Source organism: Mycteria americana, chromosome 8 (genome assembly GCF_035582795.1).
Source record: "Mycteria americana isolate JAX WOST 10 ecotype Jacksonville Zoo and Gardens chromosome 8, USCA_MyAme_1.0, whole genome shotgun sequence".
Lineage (NCBI taxonomy): Eukaryota > Metazoa > Chordata > Aves > Ciconiiformes > Ciconiidae > Mycteria > Mycteria americana.
Genome location: NC_134372.1, coordinates 1,135,452 through 1,153,947, shown reverse-complemented (window position 1 = coordinate 1,153,947; position 18,496 = coordinate 1,135,452). Strand labels below are relative to the sequence as shown.

The window sequence follows — 18,496 nt, the reverse complement described above, 5'->3', positions numbered from 1 at the left end:
AAGAGCGTTATCACTTCTTTTGGGGCGGGAAGTATATGTGTGAAGGGGTCTTCATTTGTATGGAATGTGGGTGCAAGTTGCTTTTACTTCGCAGCTAACAGGGAGGAGAAGAATGGTCAAGTGGATGGGTGCTGTGAGGTGGTACTCATTCAGGCACTAAACTGATGGGGGGAGGACGCAGTGCGGTGGGAGGGGTTCCAGTACCGGCTCTTCTACCTTCGGGGCAAGGTTCAGAGTTTGCAGAAAATGAAGAATGTGCTACAGACCGCGGGGCGATCCATGGTCTCTTTTATAGGTTTGCAGTATTGCTGGGTTGTTGAAAATAGTGTGTACAAAATATGACATTATATACGTGCAAATTCTATTTTGCAATTCCCCTTTGCAATTTGGTCTGAAAACTAATCTATTATTAATGTTATTTGCTGCTTTCACTAATTTCCTTTACTCCTGTCTCTCTCCTGTGTTGCTTTCATGAATGTAAACGTTTGTTTGTGTTCCAAGTTTTTTGAAAGGCTTTTCTCTCGCGTTCCCTTTTCTGACCTGTACTGCTAGTGTGCTGTGATAAGATTTTTTTGAAAACAGACTAGAAATTTTACAAGGATGGGAATTTTTCCTTTTTCCTTTCTTCACTGCACTCTTGTTTGGAGGAATAGGGGGAGGAGAGGAAGGAGCTTGCTAGTACATTTAGTAACGGCAGCTGTATCGCCATCTCCCTCCCCTCCCTTTGTGGTCCTGCAATGTAAATGTTCTAAAACATGAACTGGCTTTTCTGTGTTGAAGAAGAGCCTCTTCATGAGAAACCTGTGGCTTTTGGACACTTTCTCATTGCCAGCAATCGAACTTCAGAATCTTTCCGGAGTCCACTTTCCTGTCAATAACCACCAAATAATCCTCCTTCTGCAAGGTGCAATAAAGTCCTTTAAGGAGAAGGGGGTCTTGACATCGAGCAGGAGATGTTTGGCGTTCCGTTCAAAGGACTTGTTTCTTCCTGCATGATCCAAATTAACGTTAATGGCAATAGGGAATAAAAAGAACTTGAAAGAGGGCTAGCATTTTTCTCTCTGTGTGTGCCTGTGGCCTTCCATTTATGTTTTCCCCCAGCTGTTCCAGATGCCATCCACACGTTCCCCTGCTAAAGAAGTGCTGTTCAGTGGGCTACGACAGCTCTGCCAACAGCGGCGGATCAGAATCTTGCCGGAAGCCGTTGGAAGAAAGCAAGATGTGTTAAGTAACTATTTTACCTGAACAAATACATGAAGGTAAATTGTTGCTACAGTTATCAGGCCCAGAATCTCTTTAGCGGCTACAGTCGTAACTGTATGAATACAACAATAATTCTATGTGGAGAGGTTTCCCAGGATGCAATATAATTTTAACTTGTCTCTCGAAACGTGGGACCCGGTTCTGTCTTGTGGAGCCAGTTGTGTAACGTTTATCTGGGTCCTTCTTGACGAGATCACTGGCACGAGCGTGTGGTTGAAAATGGAGAAGTAAGTTTGTCTGACGCTTCTCTGAAGTTTTTACGTGTACTTCCACTGCTTTTTTCCATGACGGATCTACAATTGCGATGATCAAAATGTAAGTGCTTTAACTAGAGCTTTTCCTCTCTCTCCCCAGGATCGTTCCACAGACGATGCCCAGTTGGTGCTCGTTAATTTTCAGGTAGGTTGATCTCTGCTGGGTCCTGGCCGTGCGGAGCCAGATGCGGAGAACCACTGCAAGGCCGACAGCAAGGCGGGGGCCAAGGTCTCGCGTGCAGCAGAACCGGCTGCTCGGCAGCCCCTTGCTTGCAGCCGCTTGTGAAGAGGCGTGGGAAGGGGTGAGGCGTAGGGATGGCGCAGGTCACGGGAGCGGTGCCCGGTCCAGAAGGACAAAACGAGCCCTTGAAGGGCACCTGAACTTCTGCTGGGAGGGCCTTCTGTTCAGTTTTAGGAGATAAATACCAGACCTGGTGAAAAGCGTAGGCTGGAGAAATTATCGGGGCGTTTGGAAGGCTACCCTGCGGAGGGAAGGACGCGGGGATCCTTCCCCAGTGGCGATCTCCTTACCTCTGCTCCTTGGGGCGTCGGCATTGCTTCGGCATCCCTCACGTTTCCTTGCCATTTGGAGGCAGGCTTAACTGAAAGGTAAGAGCATCAGAACCTAACGGCTATGTGGTTTTTTTAATTTGAAATCTCCATCTTTGGGCATCTGCGTATTTTAAGTGTCTGACCTGTATTACTTAAGTGAAGATTTTCACATCACACAGTTCAAAGGCAGAACGCTGGGTGAGGCCACCAGAATATTGCCTTTTATCCCTTAAAAGGCTGTCTGAGATCGATTTGCAGGTCGGATGCTGCATGCCGCTCGGCTTCCCAACGCCCGCTTTATTTGAAGCGATGAGGTTTTTGCTCCATAATAGGGTGCAGTCCAGGATTTATTTTTAATAAATCTGTGAGCATCTTAAGTCGACGTTGGATGACGGGAGCTCGGCGCTTTACACTTTTTTCCCTTGCAAGCAGAGGGCCAGCCCCGTGTTTGCCAGGTAACTGCTCTCGACCGTTGACTTTCGGGAGGGCTCAGAGCAGCAGCAGCCGGGTGGACGAGGCGTCCCCGCGCTCCCTGGGCTGCTCCCGCGCTCTGCCGGTTTCTGCGTGCGGACAAACACCGAGCCGCGCTTGGGGGGAATTAGTTGAAGCTTATTTTATGGGGAGAAGCGGCGGTAATCGGGTAGGTTGAACGTACAAACCATGTACTTGCCAAATCGAAGCGTGGGATTATTTTCTCTGCAATAATGATTTTTCATCACGAGGGGTCGTAACGGGACCCTTCAGAGATTAGCGTGGCATCTCCCTGGCCAGCGAGACCCGGGGGCACGGGAGCGTCCCGCGGCGGGGGCCCTGGGCGCTGGGCCCAGCGCGGGCGCGAGGGCAGGCTCGGTAGCGTCGCCGTCCGCGCGCTGCCTCCGTCCCCTCTGGAGCCGGCTGTCGCAGCCTCCTCTGGCCCCCCGGCAGGGTGCACCGCCTCTGCGGGGAGGAAGAGGCACGCAGAAAAGTTTATTGGAAACCACGTGGAAGATTTACGTTAATCTCCAGATACATGTATTTTAAAGCAGTGTCTTCTGTGACCCTAGCAGTGTTCATCCTGGAAATCTAATGCATTCTACTGTGATTTGTCTGCTTATTTTATTTTCAATTTGATCTTAAACCGGCTTTCACAACGGTGAACTCGGTTATGATGATACACATTTTCGTATGCCGCTTCTGTACTTTTTCGATACTTCCTGCTTGCTGTCTTGCTTTTCCCCCTAGTATAAATTGGAAGTTTATAACCTTATTCAGCTATGTGCTGCAGCTTTCGGGTGACCTGGAAGTTGTATAAATAGAAAAAGCTGCTGTTGTGTTTTAAACTTGGGATTGCATGCTTATTGCACGCAGGAGGCGGGATCGTTCTGGCGCTCTACAAGGAGTGATCGTTTCCACCCTGGCCGCGTCTCGAGAGCGGCATCCGTTACCGTGCTTGGCTCCCTTGCGCGGGGACGGGTAGGTCTGCGTTTGCTTCGGTTCAGCAGTGTCTTTGCCACAGGAGATGCTCCACGTGGATACGTGCGACACGCAGCGAGCTGCACGTTGGTGCTCGGCCTCGGGGGTGACGGTGACGTCCGGCCTTGCCGCGCGGGGCTCGGTGTTAAATGGTATCAGTGTGCGATGCCGGCAGCGCTGAAGCAGACTTTTACTGCTGTTGCTCCTGCTTTGTGTGCCTCACGTGAACAAACCGTGGGGTTTCACTATGGAATACATCGGCTGAAGGGCAGAAACTGTTACGGCGAACCGCAAAGGTGCAGCAACAGCACTTTTTGCTCTGAGAAGGCGGCGGTTACGCTCTGCTGAGAAAACCTGCCCTGGTTCACCAGCCACAGCCCGAAACCGCCGCCGCTCCCTGGGCGTTTGGGCTGTGGCACTGGGACGGGTCCGGTGTCCCGTCAGGCCGAGGGGACCTGCCCGTCGTCCCTGCGGGCAGAGCGCGCCTGCCCGTCCCGGAGACCAGCCCGAGCGACTGCGGTCGGCAGCGCCCGCGCCGGTGCTCTGCCGGGGCGCGGGGTGAGAAGGGGGATCTCTCGGGGACGGTGTGCGAGTGCGGGGACGAGCCGGGTGCCCAGACCCGGGGAGCAAAGGGCAACCGGAGCTGGGGGACCGAGGGGTTCCCTCGGCCTCGCTCTGTTTCACCGCAGCAGGGTCAGATGGCAGAACTGCTCACACCCCGAAACGCCCTGCTTCACCCGGGTCTTCCCCCTTCCTCCCACGGAAGAAAAACAAGAGGTTTTTTGCCGCCTCTTTATGGCATCTGGCAAATACACTTTTTGTCAGTAACAGCTGTTAGATTTGAACTTCAAAACCCGTTTTACCTGGTCAATGTACTCCAGCCCAAACGAAGGCTGTATCAGAGTTGGTGTCACCGCTCTGGGTGCACCCAGCCGTGGTGGGGCAGGTGACCGAGGCCGGGGGGGAACCCCCGGAGAGGCGGCGCTGGCCTGACCCCCAGCAGCGACGGCAGGGACCCCCGTGCCAGCCCGGCGGCGGGTGCTCGGGGACACGTGCCTCTGCCGAGGGCGCGTTTCCTCCGGGAGAGGTGGGCTCAGCCGGGCGCCGTCAGGGCTCTCGCTGACGGGCAGCGCGCGGGCTGCAGCATCGCCCCCGCTGCGACTGCGCGACGGGGAGAAACGTGCGTCCGGACCCCGGGGAAAACCCCTGCCAGCGACGGGGAGGCACAGCCCGGCACCAGCGTCACCCCCAGCCCGGGGGTTTGACTGCTGTGGTGTTACTCGTCTTATTTTTTAGGAGTCGAACCCCTTTTGTACTTTGTCTTGCTGTGCCTCCATCGTGTCGGTGCGGCACCGCTGAGAGCGCTGCACTCAATGACGTTTTCGAGTTAATTATAGCCCGGCCTGCGCATCTTGCACCGATAACCTTAAAGCACTTCTGCTCTGTGATTTATTTAAATGCTAATAAATTATACATTTCTGGCACTTTAGTAATTCATGTGAAAATTATTTGGAGTCAACTCAACATAACATACCTCTGTGTGCTCTCTGGTGGCTAAAGATATGTCAGGCAACCATTTCATCCACTCTTTGCTTTTTAACGCGACTTTGGGTTATCTGCGGGTCGAAGAAGAGTGAGGACTTCTTGAACAAGCACGCTTCCCACTGTTCATGTCCCTATTATGGAAGAGGGCATTACGTCTAAATCGGGGTAAAAGTACACGCGACTGTAAGCGTACCTAGGCCTGTAAGAAAGTATTTTCAGGCTGTATTTGTATGCAGTGGAAGCTTTGATATCAACATGTGGAGATTGATGTGACAGGGAGAAAAGTAACGAGACTTGCTAATTTAACTACGAAATACATTAACGTCTGAGGTTTGCCTGTGGTGGAAGGAATGGATTCTTACAGATTTACGCTGCCCCAAAACTGTTTGATCGTTCATTTGGGGAAAAGCCTACTAAAGGGCTGCAAAACTTGATGCCACGAGCTTTAGGGTGCTGTGCTTCCCTAAAGCAGGGGAGGAAAGACCTCCAGAACACAACCTGTGTGACTTCGAACACTAAAATCTGCAAAGCCGTGCAGAACTGGCTGCAAGGCTTTGCCCTGTGTCTGAGCCCGAGCCCACCCGCCGCAGCAACAGCCTCGCCCCATTGCGGGCGGGTTTGCGGAGCAGAGCAAAGCCGCTCCCTTCCTCTGCCGGGCGACGCTCCTGCCGCAAACCCTCGCGAATGGCCACGCCGCTTTCCAGCTCCTCTCAGCATCTGCAGAGCTCCGGGTGGGAGAGAGCCCTCTCTGCCCTGGAGAGAGAGCCGGTGCAACGCGTAGGAAGCATCGGCAACAGAGCGTTGCTCCGACCAGTGCGAAACCGCTGTTTAGTGTCCTCCGTCAGTAGAGCTGTAACCTGCAAACCCCCTTCCTGAGCCAGCCTACCTTCGTCACTAACTCCCGTGCAGCTGTTGACGCGGCACCTTTTGGGACGCTGTTAGGAGCGGGGACCCGCAACCCTTCCCAGGCAGCCCCCTCGGGAGAGCGGCCCCAGCCGCAGGGGCCCCGGCCGGGCGAGGCTGTTGCTGTGCTGAACCTGCTTTCAGTCGGGGTGCGAGCTCCCGTCCCTGCCTGCATCTTAACGCGGCTGCATATTGCCCTAGGCTTCTCCTCACGCTGCTGTGGCTCAGGGACCGACTTTGAACGGTTCCCTCCGTTGTCCGAGCTCTCACCGGCTTTGGGAGGAGCCAGCGCCTTCCCTGCAACGTCTGCGCTCCCTCGGTCATGCTTCTCCGGCAAAACCCAGGTATAAGCATCCCCTGGACATGCACATTTTTGTGCAGGCAACGCAAACCTTTCCACAACAGGCGACGCGGTGGCATCACCGCGGCGGGGCCCTGCGCTGAGTTACACAAACGCAGGGTGGGAGCTGGGTAGAACCCTGTTGCCTGCGGGTCCCGGGACGTGGCCGTGCTGCACGGTGGCTGAGAGCCGGGCTAGGAGCCGAGCGGGGTGTCCCTTTGGGAATGCACCCCAGGATTTCTCTAATGCTTTTCATACATACATTTTTTGCTATTTTGGAAATATTTCTTGCCTATAGGGCTTCTAACTCAGATGCTTGCAGCTAAATGTAAAGCAGCTCAGGAACTTGAGATTTTCTTCTGATCACAACAAGGCGTCTTGGTGTGTCTGATAGGTGAAAATGGTGCAAGAAGCAAAGAGATGTCACGCCGAAGGCGCGCAGAGCTGCTAAAACACCACGTAACGCCTGCAGTCAGCAAGCGCCTGCCGTGGCAAAGGGCGCTCGGAGGGCGCGGGCAGCCGGCCCCGCGCGGCCCCGCGGCCTCTTCGCCGGGAGCCACGGGAACCTGCAGCCCGTCAGCGCTGGCGCCGGCGTGGGCGAGCTGGGATGCAGCAGTCGGTGTGACTTCTTCAATTAAACCCCAAGAAATCCGACCGTGGAAGGCATGAGTTTAACGTCGGGTGACGGGACTTCTTCCCACCCCCCCTTTGATTGTTACATTTTTATTTCAGATTTTAATGAAGATTTCAGGGACCATTAATGCAACAGGGACGCGAAGGCAGCCCAAGCTGAATAATTTTACAGAGCTACAGGGCACAGCAGCACCCGGCAGCTCCCGGGGTCCGTGCTCCCGGCAGCTCCCGGCCTGCGGGGCACCAGTCGTCGCAGGGTGCGGACCCGCACACCCCCCCGCTGCGGGGAACAGCCCCAACCCTCGATGCGGGGCCCCGTGGTGCCTCACCGCGTTGGAACAAGTTCAAAATGCATCCCAAGGCAGATGCGATGGAAAATTGTTTGTTAGAGCACCTGGAGCGGGAAAATTCTGGGTTTGGTTCTTAAACTGATAATCAGCTTGGTTGGGGATCCTAGGAGGGGAGGGCTTTACCTGTTGCAAGCACAGCTCTGGCTCTGGGATTTGAGCAGCTGGACCTTCTCCTTGGAGCAGTTTTAAGATGCAGCGGCTCTAATGGAATTTTGAACCCTGTTGGACAGAGGAGAGATTTTGTACCATGGACAGGTCTCAAAATCCCTTCCCGTTGGAAAAATGTTTTGGAAATCTTTTGGAAATTTTTTTTTTCCATTTTGAAAGCGGAAAAATATATGTATTTGCTCTTACTGGTTTAGAGCTGATGACCAAAACGTGGTAAATACGAGACAAACGGCTATGCTGGGAGCAGCGTGTGAGGACGCTGCGCTGCTTTCTCTGGCCCTGTTTGCCTGAGCTTTCTTATCGTTGAACTTTGCTGGGCAGTGGGGGCTCACGGCTGTTTCTGCTCCACACGCTCTGTGCTCCTCTGCTTGGGCGTGGAGGCACACGCCCCTTGCTGAATTAGATGGAGGACGTTTAAGAGTCTCTGCTTAAATGCACACCGAGCAGTCCTCGCTCTGCTCTTGTTCAAGAAATAAACGATTTCACAGCAACCGAAAAAATAGCTTCGGGCCACTGAATTCTGGCAAAGCAAGAAGACTCCAAGTCCTTTTTTGGCTACATAATCGTTGTCCCTTTGGAGGAAATATATTTTTAATTTTGTTTAACTTCTCAAGCTCTTGTTTGAAAGCAACGTGTTCTCTAATTATGCTTCGATTTTTTAAATTTTTTTTTTTCCCCTAAACAAAGCCATTGATTTTTAAGTGTGTTCTGTTAGGCAAATGTTCCACCAGCAACACTTTTGTAGGTTCAGTTCATTACATTCACCCAGATAAAGGCCCAGCATGAAAAGCCAGCCCTAGAACCTGTCCACGGTTTCCGTTTCTCCTGCTGCCGGGTGTCCCCGGGGCGGTGCTGGCCCCCGGACCCACAGCGAGCCCGCTGGCCTCCAGCCGGGGCACAAAGGACCAGAAGGGCCAAATGCAAGCTTTTTTCGAGTAGTCGGTCTCTGCTTCAGGCCTGAGCAGCTGAATCCTGGCTCTTCCTTTTTCCTTTGGTTGGATTTTTGTTTTCCTTGTCTCATTCCCTTAATTTTTCCTACGAAGGGCTGACTCCAAAGGCCTGGAAGCCAGCAGGCAGCTCCCCGTAGCTTCTGCCCCGCCGTTTGGTCCGGTCTGCAGCCGATGTTGAGCTGGAGAGTTCCTCAGCTCAACCTTGTAACAACGGATGGCGTTAAAAAGCAGCAGCGATCCCCGATTCCTGATGGAGAAATGTGCAAACTAAGGGCAGGACGCCGGGGGCGGTCGGGTAAAGCCGATCCGTGTTGTTCTTTCTCCGCCCTCCCCAAGACTGCCCTGACAAAGATACAGCTGTTTGACTTGTTGATTAGCAAAAACATTAGCAGACCTCCTGTTTCAGGACATGAATAATTAATGTTTGTTCCTCATTAATTTCTTGTGGAACAGAGTCCTGTTAGACTGCATTTAGATGTATTTCTAGAATTAGGAGCAAATATCAGACGAAAGAGATGCCTGACACAAGTGCTCTGTTCCACACACACACACCCCCCCCCGGAAAATATTGTCGTGTTGCTCCTATTACCTCCATCAGGAGCGGATCGGGTTTATTTTTAACAAGCACCGATGTGTCCTTTGTTACAATTTTAATTTCAGGGGATGATACAAGAAACAAGTTCTATAATTCATGCACATTACAAACGAGGAGGAGGAAGGCCTCCCAGCTAGCGTGAACTGTCTGGCATCTTGCATTCCTGGGAGCCCAAATCAAAACCTTGTTTACTGAAAAATTCAAAAAGCAGATTGCATCAGCTTTCCAAATGCTGGAAGACTGGCTGTTTGCTCTGCCTCCATGAGACAAGCATTTCAGTGCTGCAGCAGAGCTTTGGCACTTCTGATGTTCTAACATGGCCACAATGCTTTTCTAATCCTAAAGGCCTTTCTAGTTTTGAGCTAGGATTAATACTCGCACGCTCCCGCTCAGCCTTCTGGAGCTGCCCGTGCCCCCTGTCTGCGACCACCACCGTGCCCAGGGCTGCTCGCCGAGAGCTCCTCCGCACGCAGCCAGCAGAACTTCGTTTCGTTTTTTGATTACGGAAGATGAGAGCCAGCACTTAGAATTTAATCTGAAGCAACGCGCAAATCCCAGGTGCTTCCCCTTTCCTCTCTGTGGGAGGAGGTTCAGCGACCGGCCTGGCTGCCCGGTCCTTCGGCAGCGCGGGCCGGGGGGCTGCCGTGCGACGACCCACGCCGAGCGGAGCTGCAGGCGCTCCCTGCCCGCAGAGGAAGCCCGTCCTCGCCGAGGTGAAGAGCTGCGAGGGAAGGAGTCCTGGGAGGGAAACTTCACTGCTACGTCCGGCGCCACGAGCGACAGGACTTGCACGTGTGGTTCCTCTGCTTCCCACGCCCCCTCCCACACCCGCGGGTTTCCCCCCCGGCCCATCCGACCCAGGCTTCCCAGGCCTCGGCCACGCCAGCGGGCACAAGGTAGGAACAGCAAAAGACAAATCACGGAAGAGAAAGATGCGGGACAAAAGCACGTCGCAAAATCCGCTCGTCGAGTCAGATTAGTTGCGCGTGCTGTCGTCAACGGGTCGGCACCGAGATCCACGACCAGCGGGGAAACGCCCGGGCACCACCGGGGACCCGCGGGGAGGTCCGGTACGTCCAGGGGACGTCGGGCAGAGCCAGGGCACGGAGCCGCCCCCGGCCGGCCGGGAAAGCCCGTGCTTGGAGCAGAGCGAACTGATCCTCTCGGTGATGGTGGCGGAGGCGCAGGGCTCAGGAACGCTTGCTACCAGAGCAGGTCGGTAACGTCGATGAGACAAGTACTCACTGGAAACTTCTGTCGCCCTTGTCTCGGTGCAATGCCACGCCTTTATTGTTCTCTCAAATCCCTGTAAGAAGGAGTAATCCGGCACTCACAGAGTGGTTAAGAGATGGCGTCTGCAGCTGTGTGACTACATACATTGCAGGTTTCTGACTTTTTATTTATTGTCTTTATTCTCTTCCAGGCTCCGGCAGTTCTGGGGGTAAGCAGTTGCCAGCGAAAGCCGTGTGTCCTGCTGCAGGTTTATGTTACTTCACTGAAGGGCCTTTTCCCTGGGCAGATGCCGGGAGCCATCTAATTCGGCCCCAAAGCCGCTCTGCCACGTGGCAGACCCCTCGGTGCGCCCTGCCCTGCACGCACCGCGCGCTCCAGCCCCAGGGAGAGCGCAGGCACCGTCCCCCGTCCCTCACCACCCCGGTCCTTACGGCCAGCGCAGCTCCCCAGACCCACGGCTCCGGGTCTTCATCTGCTTCCCTGAGAGAGGAACGCCGGCACCCGTGCAGCCGTTATTTTCCGGAGTTGTGCCAGGTTGGTCGGACCGACTCCGGCTGCACGGGGGCTGTATGTTGAACGCTCACAGCAAGTTTTTGGTTGTGTTTACTGTCGGCATGCAGCCCCGTCACTGGAGCTGCGGTGGGATGTGCTGCTGAATGCCGGCTGGCTCTACCTTTGGTTTCACAGCTCGTCTTTGTGCCGTCAGAGACGCGCACCTTGGGCTCACCCCTGCAGCAGCCGGTGGGAACGTCCCTCCTGCCGCTCCGTGCTTCTTCCCGTCTCCAAGTTCGTCCCTGCCCGCCGGGCCGTGGTGACCCTCGGCAAACTGCTGGGTCCCCAGCCCCTGGCCCGTTTGCGCGGGGAGATGGCTCAGGAGTGGTGGAAACGTGCTTTTGTCTTAAACTGCCTGGAAGATCTCTGCTGCAGGACCCGGCTGAGGGTCTCTGCTGAGCGGTACCTTTGTGGCGATGCCACTTGCAGCTTTTCGCTCTGAAATAGTTTGCATCCCACCCCCACCTGTATTAAAAACTTCCCAGAATGACGATGGTCCTTCCCCGGCCCTCGCTTTAGCCCTGAAAGTTCTTCTTCAGAACTCCCTCACAGCACCCTTCCTGCTCTCCAGCCTCCTTTTCTGGGTCAGGCCCCAGCTGACCGCTCACCGTACCCGCACCGAGGTGCAGTTACAACTCCGGCGCGGTCCTGCCTCTCGGCTTCACCCCGTTACTTCCAGCCCTGCGGAGGAGCGGGCTGCTCCAAAACCCGAGAGCTCCGGGTGACACTCTATAGCCTCGGAGACTTCCTCGCTGTCAGACAGGCCCCTCTCCTTTGAAAGCCTGGCACGGTGTGGCCTCGCTGCTGAGCCGGGCAGCTCCTGTAACTTAGCAACTTTCTTTTGGCTTTGTTAAGTTGGGCCCTTCAATCTCCTTAATGAATAAGAGAATCAAGCCAGGTAATTGATGCTTGGCCGTTTAGCTGATGAATAATTGACTGTCTGGGTAATCCTAGATAGTTCCTCGATCAGATTGTGCAGTGGAACAGCCATACTGTACTGGGTGCAGCGTGGCTTGCGCTTCTAGGGTACCGAAAACGTGTAGAGCCGTGTAAACCCAGGTTCTGCAGGGACCTTCCACAGCCAGCGCCCGTCGCCCTTCCTTCACAGGGACCAGGCCTTTCGTGACAGCGGGCTGCACCTCAGCACCAGAACTTACTTTATCCGTGAATCTCGAGTCGGGTCTGAAAAACACAACTTCTTTTTCAGACACACGGCGAAGACAAATGCTAGGGGCTGACGAAGAGACCCTCCCCGGACTGGGGGTGGGCAGGGCAGGGGAGCAAAGGCTGCAGGGCAGGAGGCAGCAAGCGGGGACAGGCGCTGCGTTCCCCCGGGGAGGAGCAGGAAAGCATCTCCCTGTGAGCTCTGCACGCTTTGCTTCCTCACGGCCCTCGAAAGGCAAAGGTTGCAGTAGTCTACCCCAGAAGAGCCAGATTTGCAGGAAATTACGTGGTTGTTTTAAATAGCAATTGAAGAAAATGTCATGGGGCGAGTTATGTTGGCTTTGTGACTGTGACGGGTGGTGCTGCTTACGGCCCACTGTGGAGAGGACAGTAGCAGGCACTGTGTGTTAAATAGCACATGTTTATATTTCCAGCTGCCCATCGGTCCTGTGTAAGCATTTACCATACGATTTTTAAACTAAATTGAATGAATACAATGAAACCAGGAGCCTATCAACAACACTCTGACTGTGGTGGGTTTTGAATTAAATTCTAAATAAGAACGGAGTATTTTTATTTATGAGGAAAATGGATAGGAATCTTTGAATTGTGACAAAGAATAAAATAGCACACGCTTTTAATCTGACTTTTGCCTTCATATTTTCAATGAGTCACTAGTGATGTTTCATCAGGGTATGGGTTTGGCAGGTTTTTTTCTTCCAGAAATACTATTAATTATTTACTAGTATGTGAATGATCTCTGAAATCTATTGCAGTGACACCTTTGAGTCTGCAGATAGTTTCTGATGGCAAACCATCTGGGCTCTTTTAATTCGTTATTGTTTATCCTTTGGACTTCTCTGCTCTGTTTGTAAGGTGTAACGTCAGTAGACAGGGCCAGGAACATCAATATTTTACAGCTTTAATTAAAGGGAGCTCAGCAGCTAGGTTACCCAGTCCGGTTTCTTTCAGAGCGGCTGCCTTCGGGAGGGAAGGAAAAGGCTGTGCCCAAGGCAGGCAGGCAGGAAAGGTGTTCTGGGTGGGCTGGGGCAGAAGACAGGTCTGAGCCGTGGCACGAGCCCAAACCGACGTGCCGTGCTTGGCTGCAGCGCATCCTCCAAGCAGTGCGTGCAGCTTCACACGGGAACTGGGGACGGAGGTGTTTGAGGGCTCCGGCATCTCCTTCTTGCTTGAAAGGGAACAGCAGAGAGATGGAAAAGAAGTGCCAGCCCAGCGCCAACGCTCTCGGAGCCGGGGAGGGGGAGACGTGCTCTGATGAACAGGCACTACCTCGGGCTTTATACCCAGCTTCCCGTTTGCAGCCTCTTATTTATTTACGTTAACCAGACAGCACTAAATAAAGGAGGATTCGAAACAAAACACAACAAAGGCCTGAAACTTACCCCTCTATTAATTACTTCCGACGTAGCAGGACTGCCTATAAATATGGTGCCACTTTAGATAAAACTTTCATGCAGCTATTTAGGCCTTCTGAAATATAAATGATTTCCTCTAAATTTTTTATCATAAATCAGGGCACGGAGCCTCGCGACAACGCGCCGGTTCCCCCCGTGGGAGGAAGCCGCTTCGCCAGCTCGCTCCTCCGGCCTCTCCCGGCCCGGTCCCTGCGCCCTCGGCCGGGGAGCGACGGGACGGGACGGGACGGGACGGGACGGGACGGGACGGGTGCGGGTGCGGGTGCGGGGCAGCCCCGCCCGGAGCCCCCGCGCACCCCGGTGCGGGCGCTGTCCGCGGTGCTGGCGCCGCCGCTGCCCGGAGCCCCGGCTCTGCCCGGAGCCTGCCGGTGCCCGGTGCCCGCTGCCCCCGCCGCTGCCCGGAGCCCCGGCTCTGCCCGGACCCTGCCGGTGCCCGCTGCCCCCGCCGCTGCCCGGAGCCCCGGCTCTGCCCGCTGCCCGCCCGTCCCCGCTCCGGCCCCCCGGCTTTGCCCGTCCCGCCCAGCGCCGACCCTCAGCGCTGCCGGCAGCCGCGCTCCGCTCCGCTCCGCTCCGCTCCGGGCCGGGCCGGGCCGGGCGGGCTCCCGGCCGGGAGCGCTCGCTCGGCGTCGCGGTCAGACCCCCCGGAAGGCCGGGACCGGCCCGGCTGCGCCCGCGGCCGCGGGCCCCCGCCTCGCAGAGCCCGGGCAGAGGAGCCAGCGCGCTGCGCCTGCTGCTGCTGCCGCCGCTGCCCCTGCTGCTGCTGCTGCCGCTGCCCCTGCTGCTGCTGCCGCCGCTGCCCCTGCTGCTGCTGCCGCCGCTGCCCCTGCTGCTGCTGCTGCCGCTGCCCCTGCTGCTGCTGCTGCCGCTGCCCCTGCTGCTGCTGCTGCCGCCCCGAGCAAGCGCCTGCCCCGGCAGCGGCTCTCGGCGCCTCAGCTTTTGGGGCGAGAACAGCTCTGTAGACACGCGTGGCGGGCCGTGAACCCTTCTGTTTGGAGCGAGTTCTAAAAGAGGTGACTTGTGGCCATCCGGCCGGCGCTTTCGCCTGCTGTGCGGTGCCGGGCAGGACGCTGCCCGCAGCTCCGGCGTGTGCCTGGCTCCCAGGGCAGAGGCACTTCCCGCTGGAGCAGGACCGCTGCTTGTCTCCGGCCTTCACACCGAAGTCCGCACATCTGTCAGGAAACCAAGACAGAGACTCCTTTGGCTCTTGATCTGTTTTTATTAAGGCTCATAAAACTCTTGGAAACTTTAAACCTAGGAGTAGGTTTTAATTTTAAGAACTTCCAAGTTTCACACTTGCACAATACTTACATCCCTGGACCATCAAAGTCTAGTAGTGCCTGAAGGTGTGTGAGGATTGGGGGAAAGCAGAAATAAAACGACAGCTCAGCAGCAGAATTATGCCAGCTTCAGGACTCTTTTTCTCGGGGGGGATCCGAGCTGCTTGTCTGCTGTCTCACACCAGGGCAGGGATCGGGCCTTCCCAGCCCGCAACACGTGTGTGCCGTGGCACAGCGTTGTTCCCCCACCAGCGTGCGGGGCTTCGCCCACTCAGCAGCTCGCCGTTCACTTCACGCTCCCACACTTGAGAATGTATTTTACAGGATGTATGAAGGGGGGGGAGAGAGAGACTGTCTGTGCCTGTGTGTCCGTGTGTGTCTGTGTGTCTGCAGAGTGGTTCCAGCCGCCGAGGGAAGGGCAGCGCTGCTGTGGCCCTCACCCACCTCCGCCCCGCGGCTGGTCGGGGCCGGCAGAGCCTCTCTGGAACCCGACGCTGCACCGCAGACATCGCAGAAGCCCCATGCTCTCCCCCGGCAGGCAGACGGCTCACAATGTCCCCTCGGGGGAGGTATTTCCGACTTCCTCGGGCAATCCTGTCCGCAGCCCCCAGTAGCCCCGCAGCGCTGCCGCCAGCCGAATCCCCCCGCCCCGGCCCGGCCCCCCCGCAGGCACCGCGGGTTTCAGGGGGGCACCGCCGGTGAGACAAGCGCAGGGTGGGTCCCCGAGCGACAACTGGCGCGGCCATCAGCGGGGACCGGGTGCCGGCGGAGGGGTGCCGGGCAGCTGAAACCCCCGCTCGGGACGGCGGGGTGCCGGAGCGGGCGGGAGCGGTGCCCGCTTCCCCGCGGCGCAGCGTTGCCCTCGGACGGCAGCGCTGCGGGGCTCCCACCCGGCACGCAGGAACCGCAACAGGCGGCTGCCTCTGCTGCGCCGTGCCCGCGGCGGGTCACCCCTCCGGCGGGCGGGTGGGCGGCATCAGGCCCCGGCCCGGGGCAGCGGGCTTGCTGCGGGGGCTGCGGGGCGGGCGGCGGGCGAGCAGCGGCTGGGCAGCAGACGCCCCGGCGGCAGGCCCCCGGGCAAGGGTGCTCCCCCTGCTCCAGTCCTCACCCACGGAGCAATGCCCGCCGCCCCCGTCCCCTTCCCCCGGGACCCGCCGCCTTGCGCCCCCCGGACGCCCCTCGCCGGCCGAGGGAGGGGCGGGGCTCGGGCGGGGGCACAGCCGGGGCTGCCCGGGGGCCCGGCCCGGCCCGGCCGGCGGCTGCGAGTCGCTCCCGGCCCCGGCCCCGCGCCGGCAGCGGGCCGGCCCCGACGGCGCGTCCCGCCGCGCCGAGACGGGTGCTGGAGGGCGGCGCGGGGGCGGGGGCCGGGGCCGGGGCCGGGGCCGGGGCCGGGGCCGGGGCCGGGGCGCCCTGCTGCCCGTGGGCCGCCCGTGGGCCGCCCGCCCGCTGCCCGGGGGCCGCCCGCGCTGCCCTGGGCTCCCCGCGGCGCAGCACGCGTGCGCAGGGCGCGGGCCCGCTCCCGGCAGCGCCGTGTAAGATGAGTGAAGAAGCGGGCGGGGGGCGGGCGGGCGCGCAGGGACGCGCTGCCATCGAACCCCGCTCACTCGGGCAGCGGCGAGCCAGAGGGAGAGCCCCGAGCCCATGCCCGGGGCTGCCTACCTGCGGGGCGCGCAGCGATGATGACCATGGACGCCAAGCAGCCGTTCGCCCTGCCCGCCGCCCTCCAGGAGCCCAAGTTCTCCGGGCTGCACTCCGGCGCGGAGGCGATGCGCAGGGTCTGCCTCCCGGCCCCGCAGGTATGTAGCCGAGGCGTAATTGCCGCCGTGAGGCACATTTTCTGACAGGCAGCGGCTTAATGTTTTTTTCATGTCGGCAGAACAGGCGCGCGTCGCGGCACCGCTCCCCCCGCTCCCGCCTCTGATCCGCACGTCTGCGCGAGCGGGGCCGCTGCCTCATATTAATTTTTATGACCCGAGCTGCGAGGAGGAATCGCGGTGCCGGGGCAGGTTTTTCATCCGGAGATGACAGTATTCCCCGCTGACTCCACCATGCGCCTTCTCGCTCGCAGCTGCAGGGCAATATATTCGGGAGCTTTGATGAGAGCCTGCTGGCCCGCGCCGAGGCTCTGGCGGCCGTCGACATCGTCCCCCACGCCAAGGGCCACCACCACCCCTTCAAGCCGGACGCCACCTTCCACGCCATGAGCGGCGTCCCCTGCGCCGCCCTCCCGCACCCCGCCGCGCTCGCCGCCCACCCGCACCCGCTGCCGCACCCGCACCCGCACCCGGCGCTGGACGGCGGCGACCTGCTGGAGCACCTCTCGCCCTCGCTGGCCGTCGGCGGGCTGGCCGAGCCCCCCGCGCTGCCCGCGCCGCTGCCGCCGCACCCGCTGGCCGCCGCGGGCCCCCTGGCCGTGGGCGTGGGCCCCCCGGGGGGCCCGGCGCCGCCGCCCGCCGCGCCCGAGGCGGAGTCGGACCCGCGGGAGCTGGAGGCCTTCGCCGAGCGCTTCAAGCAGCGGCGCGTCCGGCTGGGGGTGACCCAGGCCGACGTGGGGGCGGCGCTGGCGGCGCTGAAGCTGCCGGGCGTGGGCGCGCTCAGCCAGAGCACGATCTGCCGCTTCGAGTCGCTGACGCTGTCGCACAACAACATGGCGGCGCTGCGGCCCGTGCTGCAGGCCTGGCTGGAGGGCGCCGAGGCCGCGCACCGCGACCGCGCCGCCGGCCCCGAGCTGCTGGCGGGCGCCGAGCGCAAGCGCAAGCGGACCTCGATCGCCGCGCCCGAGAAGCGCTCGCTGGAGGCCTACTTCGCGCTGCAGCCGCGGCCCTCCTCCGAGAAGATCGCCGCCATCGCCGAGAAGCTGGACCTCAAGAAGAACGTGGTGCGCGTCTGGTTCTGCAACCAGCGCCAGAAGCAGAAGCGCATGAAGTACTCGGCGGTGCACTGACGGCGCCCGGCCCCGGCCCCGGCCCCGGCCCCGGCCCCGGCCCCGGCCCCGGCGGCGCGGCCCCACCGGACCCCCGGGACGGCACGGCCCCGAGCCCCCCCGCCCCGCCGAGGCACCCCGGCCCCGCCGCCCGCGCCGCCAGCCCGCCCGCCCCGGGACCGGGACCGGAGCCGAGCGCGGCGGCGGGGCCGCGGGGTCTCCGCCGTTTCCCGGACGCCGTTCCGCGACGGGAAGAGCCGCTCTGGCAGCGCGCCCCGGGGCCGGGCCGGGCTCTCCCCGCCGTCGGTCCGCCGGCCCCCCCGCCCCGTCCCGCCGCTCCGAGCTCCGAGCGAGCGCCGCTCCCCCCGGAATAAAGCTTTATTTTTCGACCCGAAGGGACGTGTCTTCCCTCGCCGCCCCGCGCCCGCGACACCGGAGAAAATACTTGCGAGCGCAAAGGCAACGAAAAGCCGCCGGCGGGGCGTCCCCCGCGGGAAACGGGACGAGGCTTCGCCCCGCCGGGCCCCCGGGCTGCCATCGGCGCCGCCGCCCCGGCCCCGCTCCGCGCCCGCGGGCCGCCGCGGAGGCTGGGACCAGAAGATGCCCCCAACGAAAGGTGCGGCGGGTTCATTTCCCGTGCTGCCTGACAGGGGAAAGGCTTTTATTAACCATTCCCAGAAGCCCCTTAACGATTAAAAATTAATGGTCGAAGCGCGAGCCTCCTCTGACTATTTCACCTCGGCATTTCGATGAGCGACGGACACCGAGCCTGGGGCCGGGCCTCGCCCTCCTCCCCGGCCGGGCCGGGCCGGGCCTCGCCGGTTCCGGCTCTTCATTGCCGGTCGCCGGGAAGCCGGAGCGCTCCCTCGCTCCGTGTTTTTCCAGTCGGCCCCAACGATTTTTCCC

General features: G+C 59.1%; 1 protein-coding gene across 1 annotated transcript; it reads left to right on the top strand.

The window, feature by feature from the left end:
• Positions 1–16,343: 16,343 nt before the first annotated feature.
• POU4F3 (POU class 4 homeobox 3) lies at positions 16,344–17,728 on the top strand. Its single transcript, XM_075509648.1, has 2 exons — positions 16,344–16,463; positions 16,736–17,728. The coding sequence occupies exons 1-2, from the start codon at positions 16,344–16,346 to the stop codon at positions 17,609–17,611; spliced, it is 996 nt and encodes a 331-aa protein (XP_075365763.1). The 3' UTR covers positions 17,612–17,728.
• The last annotated feature ends 768 nt before the right edge of the window (positions 17,729–18,496 follow it).

Excerpts from the sequence above, each read along its gene's own strand:
- POU4F3 (XM_075509648.1), top strand. The coding sequence starts at position 16,344 with ATGATGACCATGGACGCCAAGCAGCCGTTCGCCCTGCCCGCCGCCCTC. Across the intron at positions 16,464-16,735 it reads TCTGCCTCCCGGCCCCGCAG|CTGCAGGGCAATATATTCGG; the intron begins GTATGTAGCCGA and ends TCTCGCTCGCAG.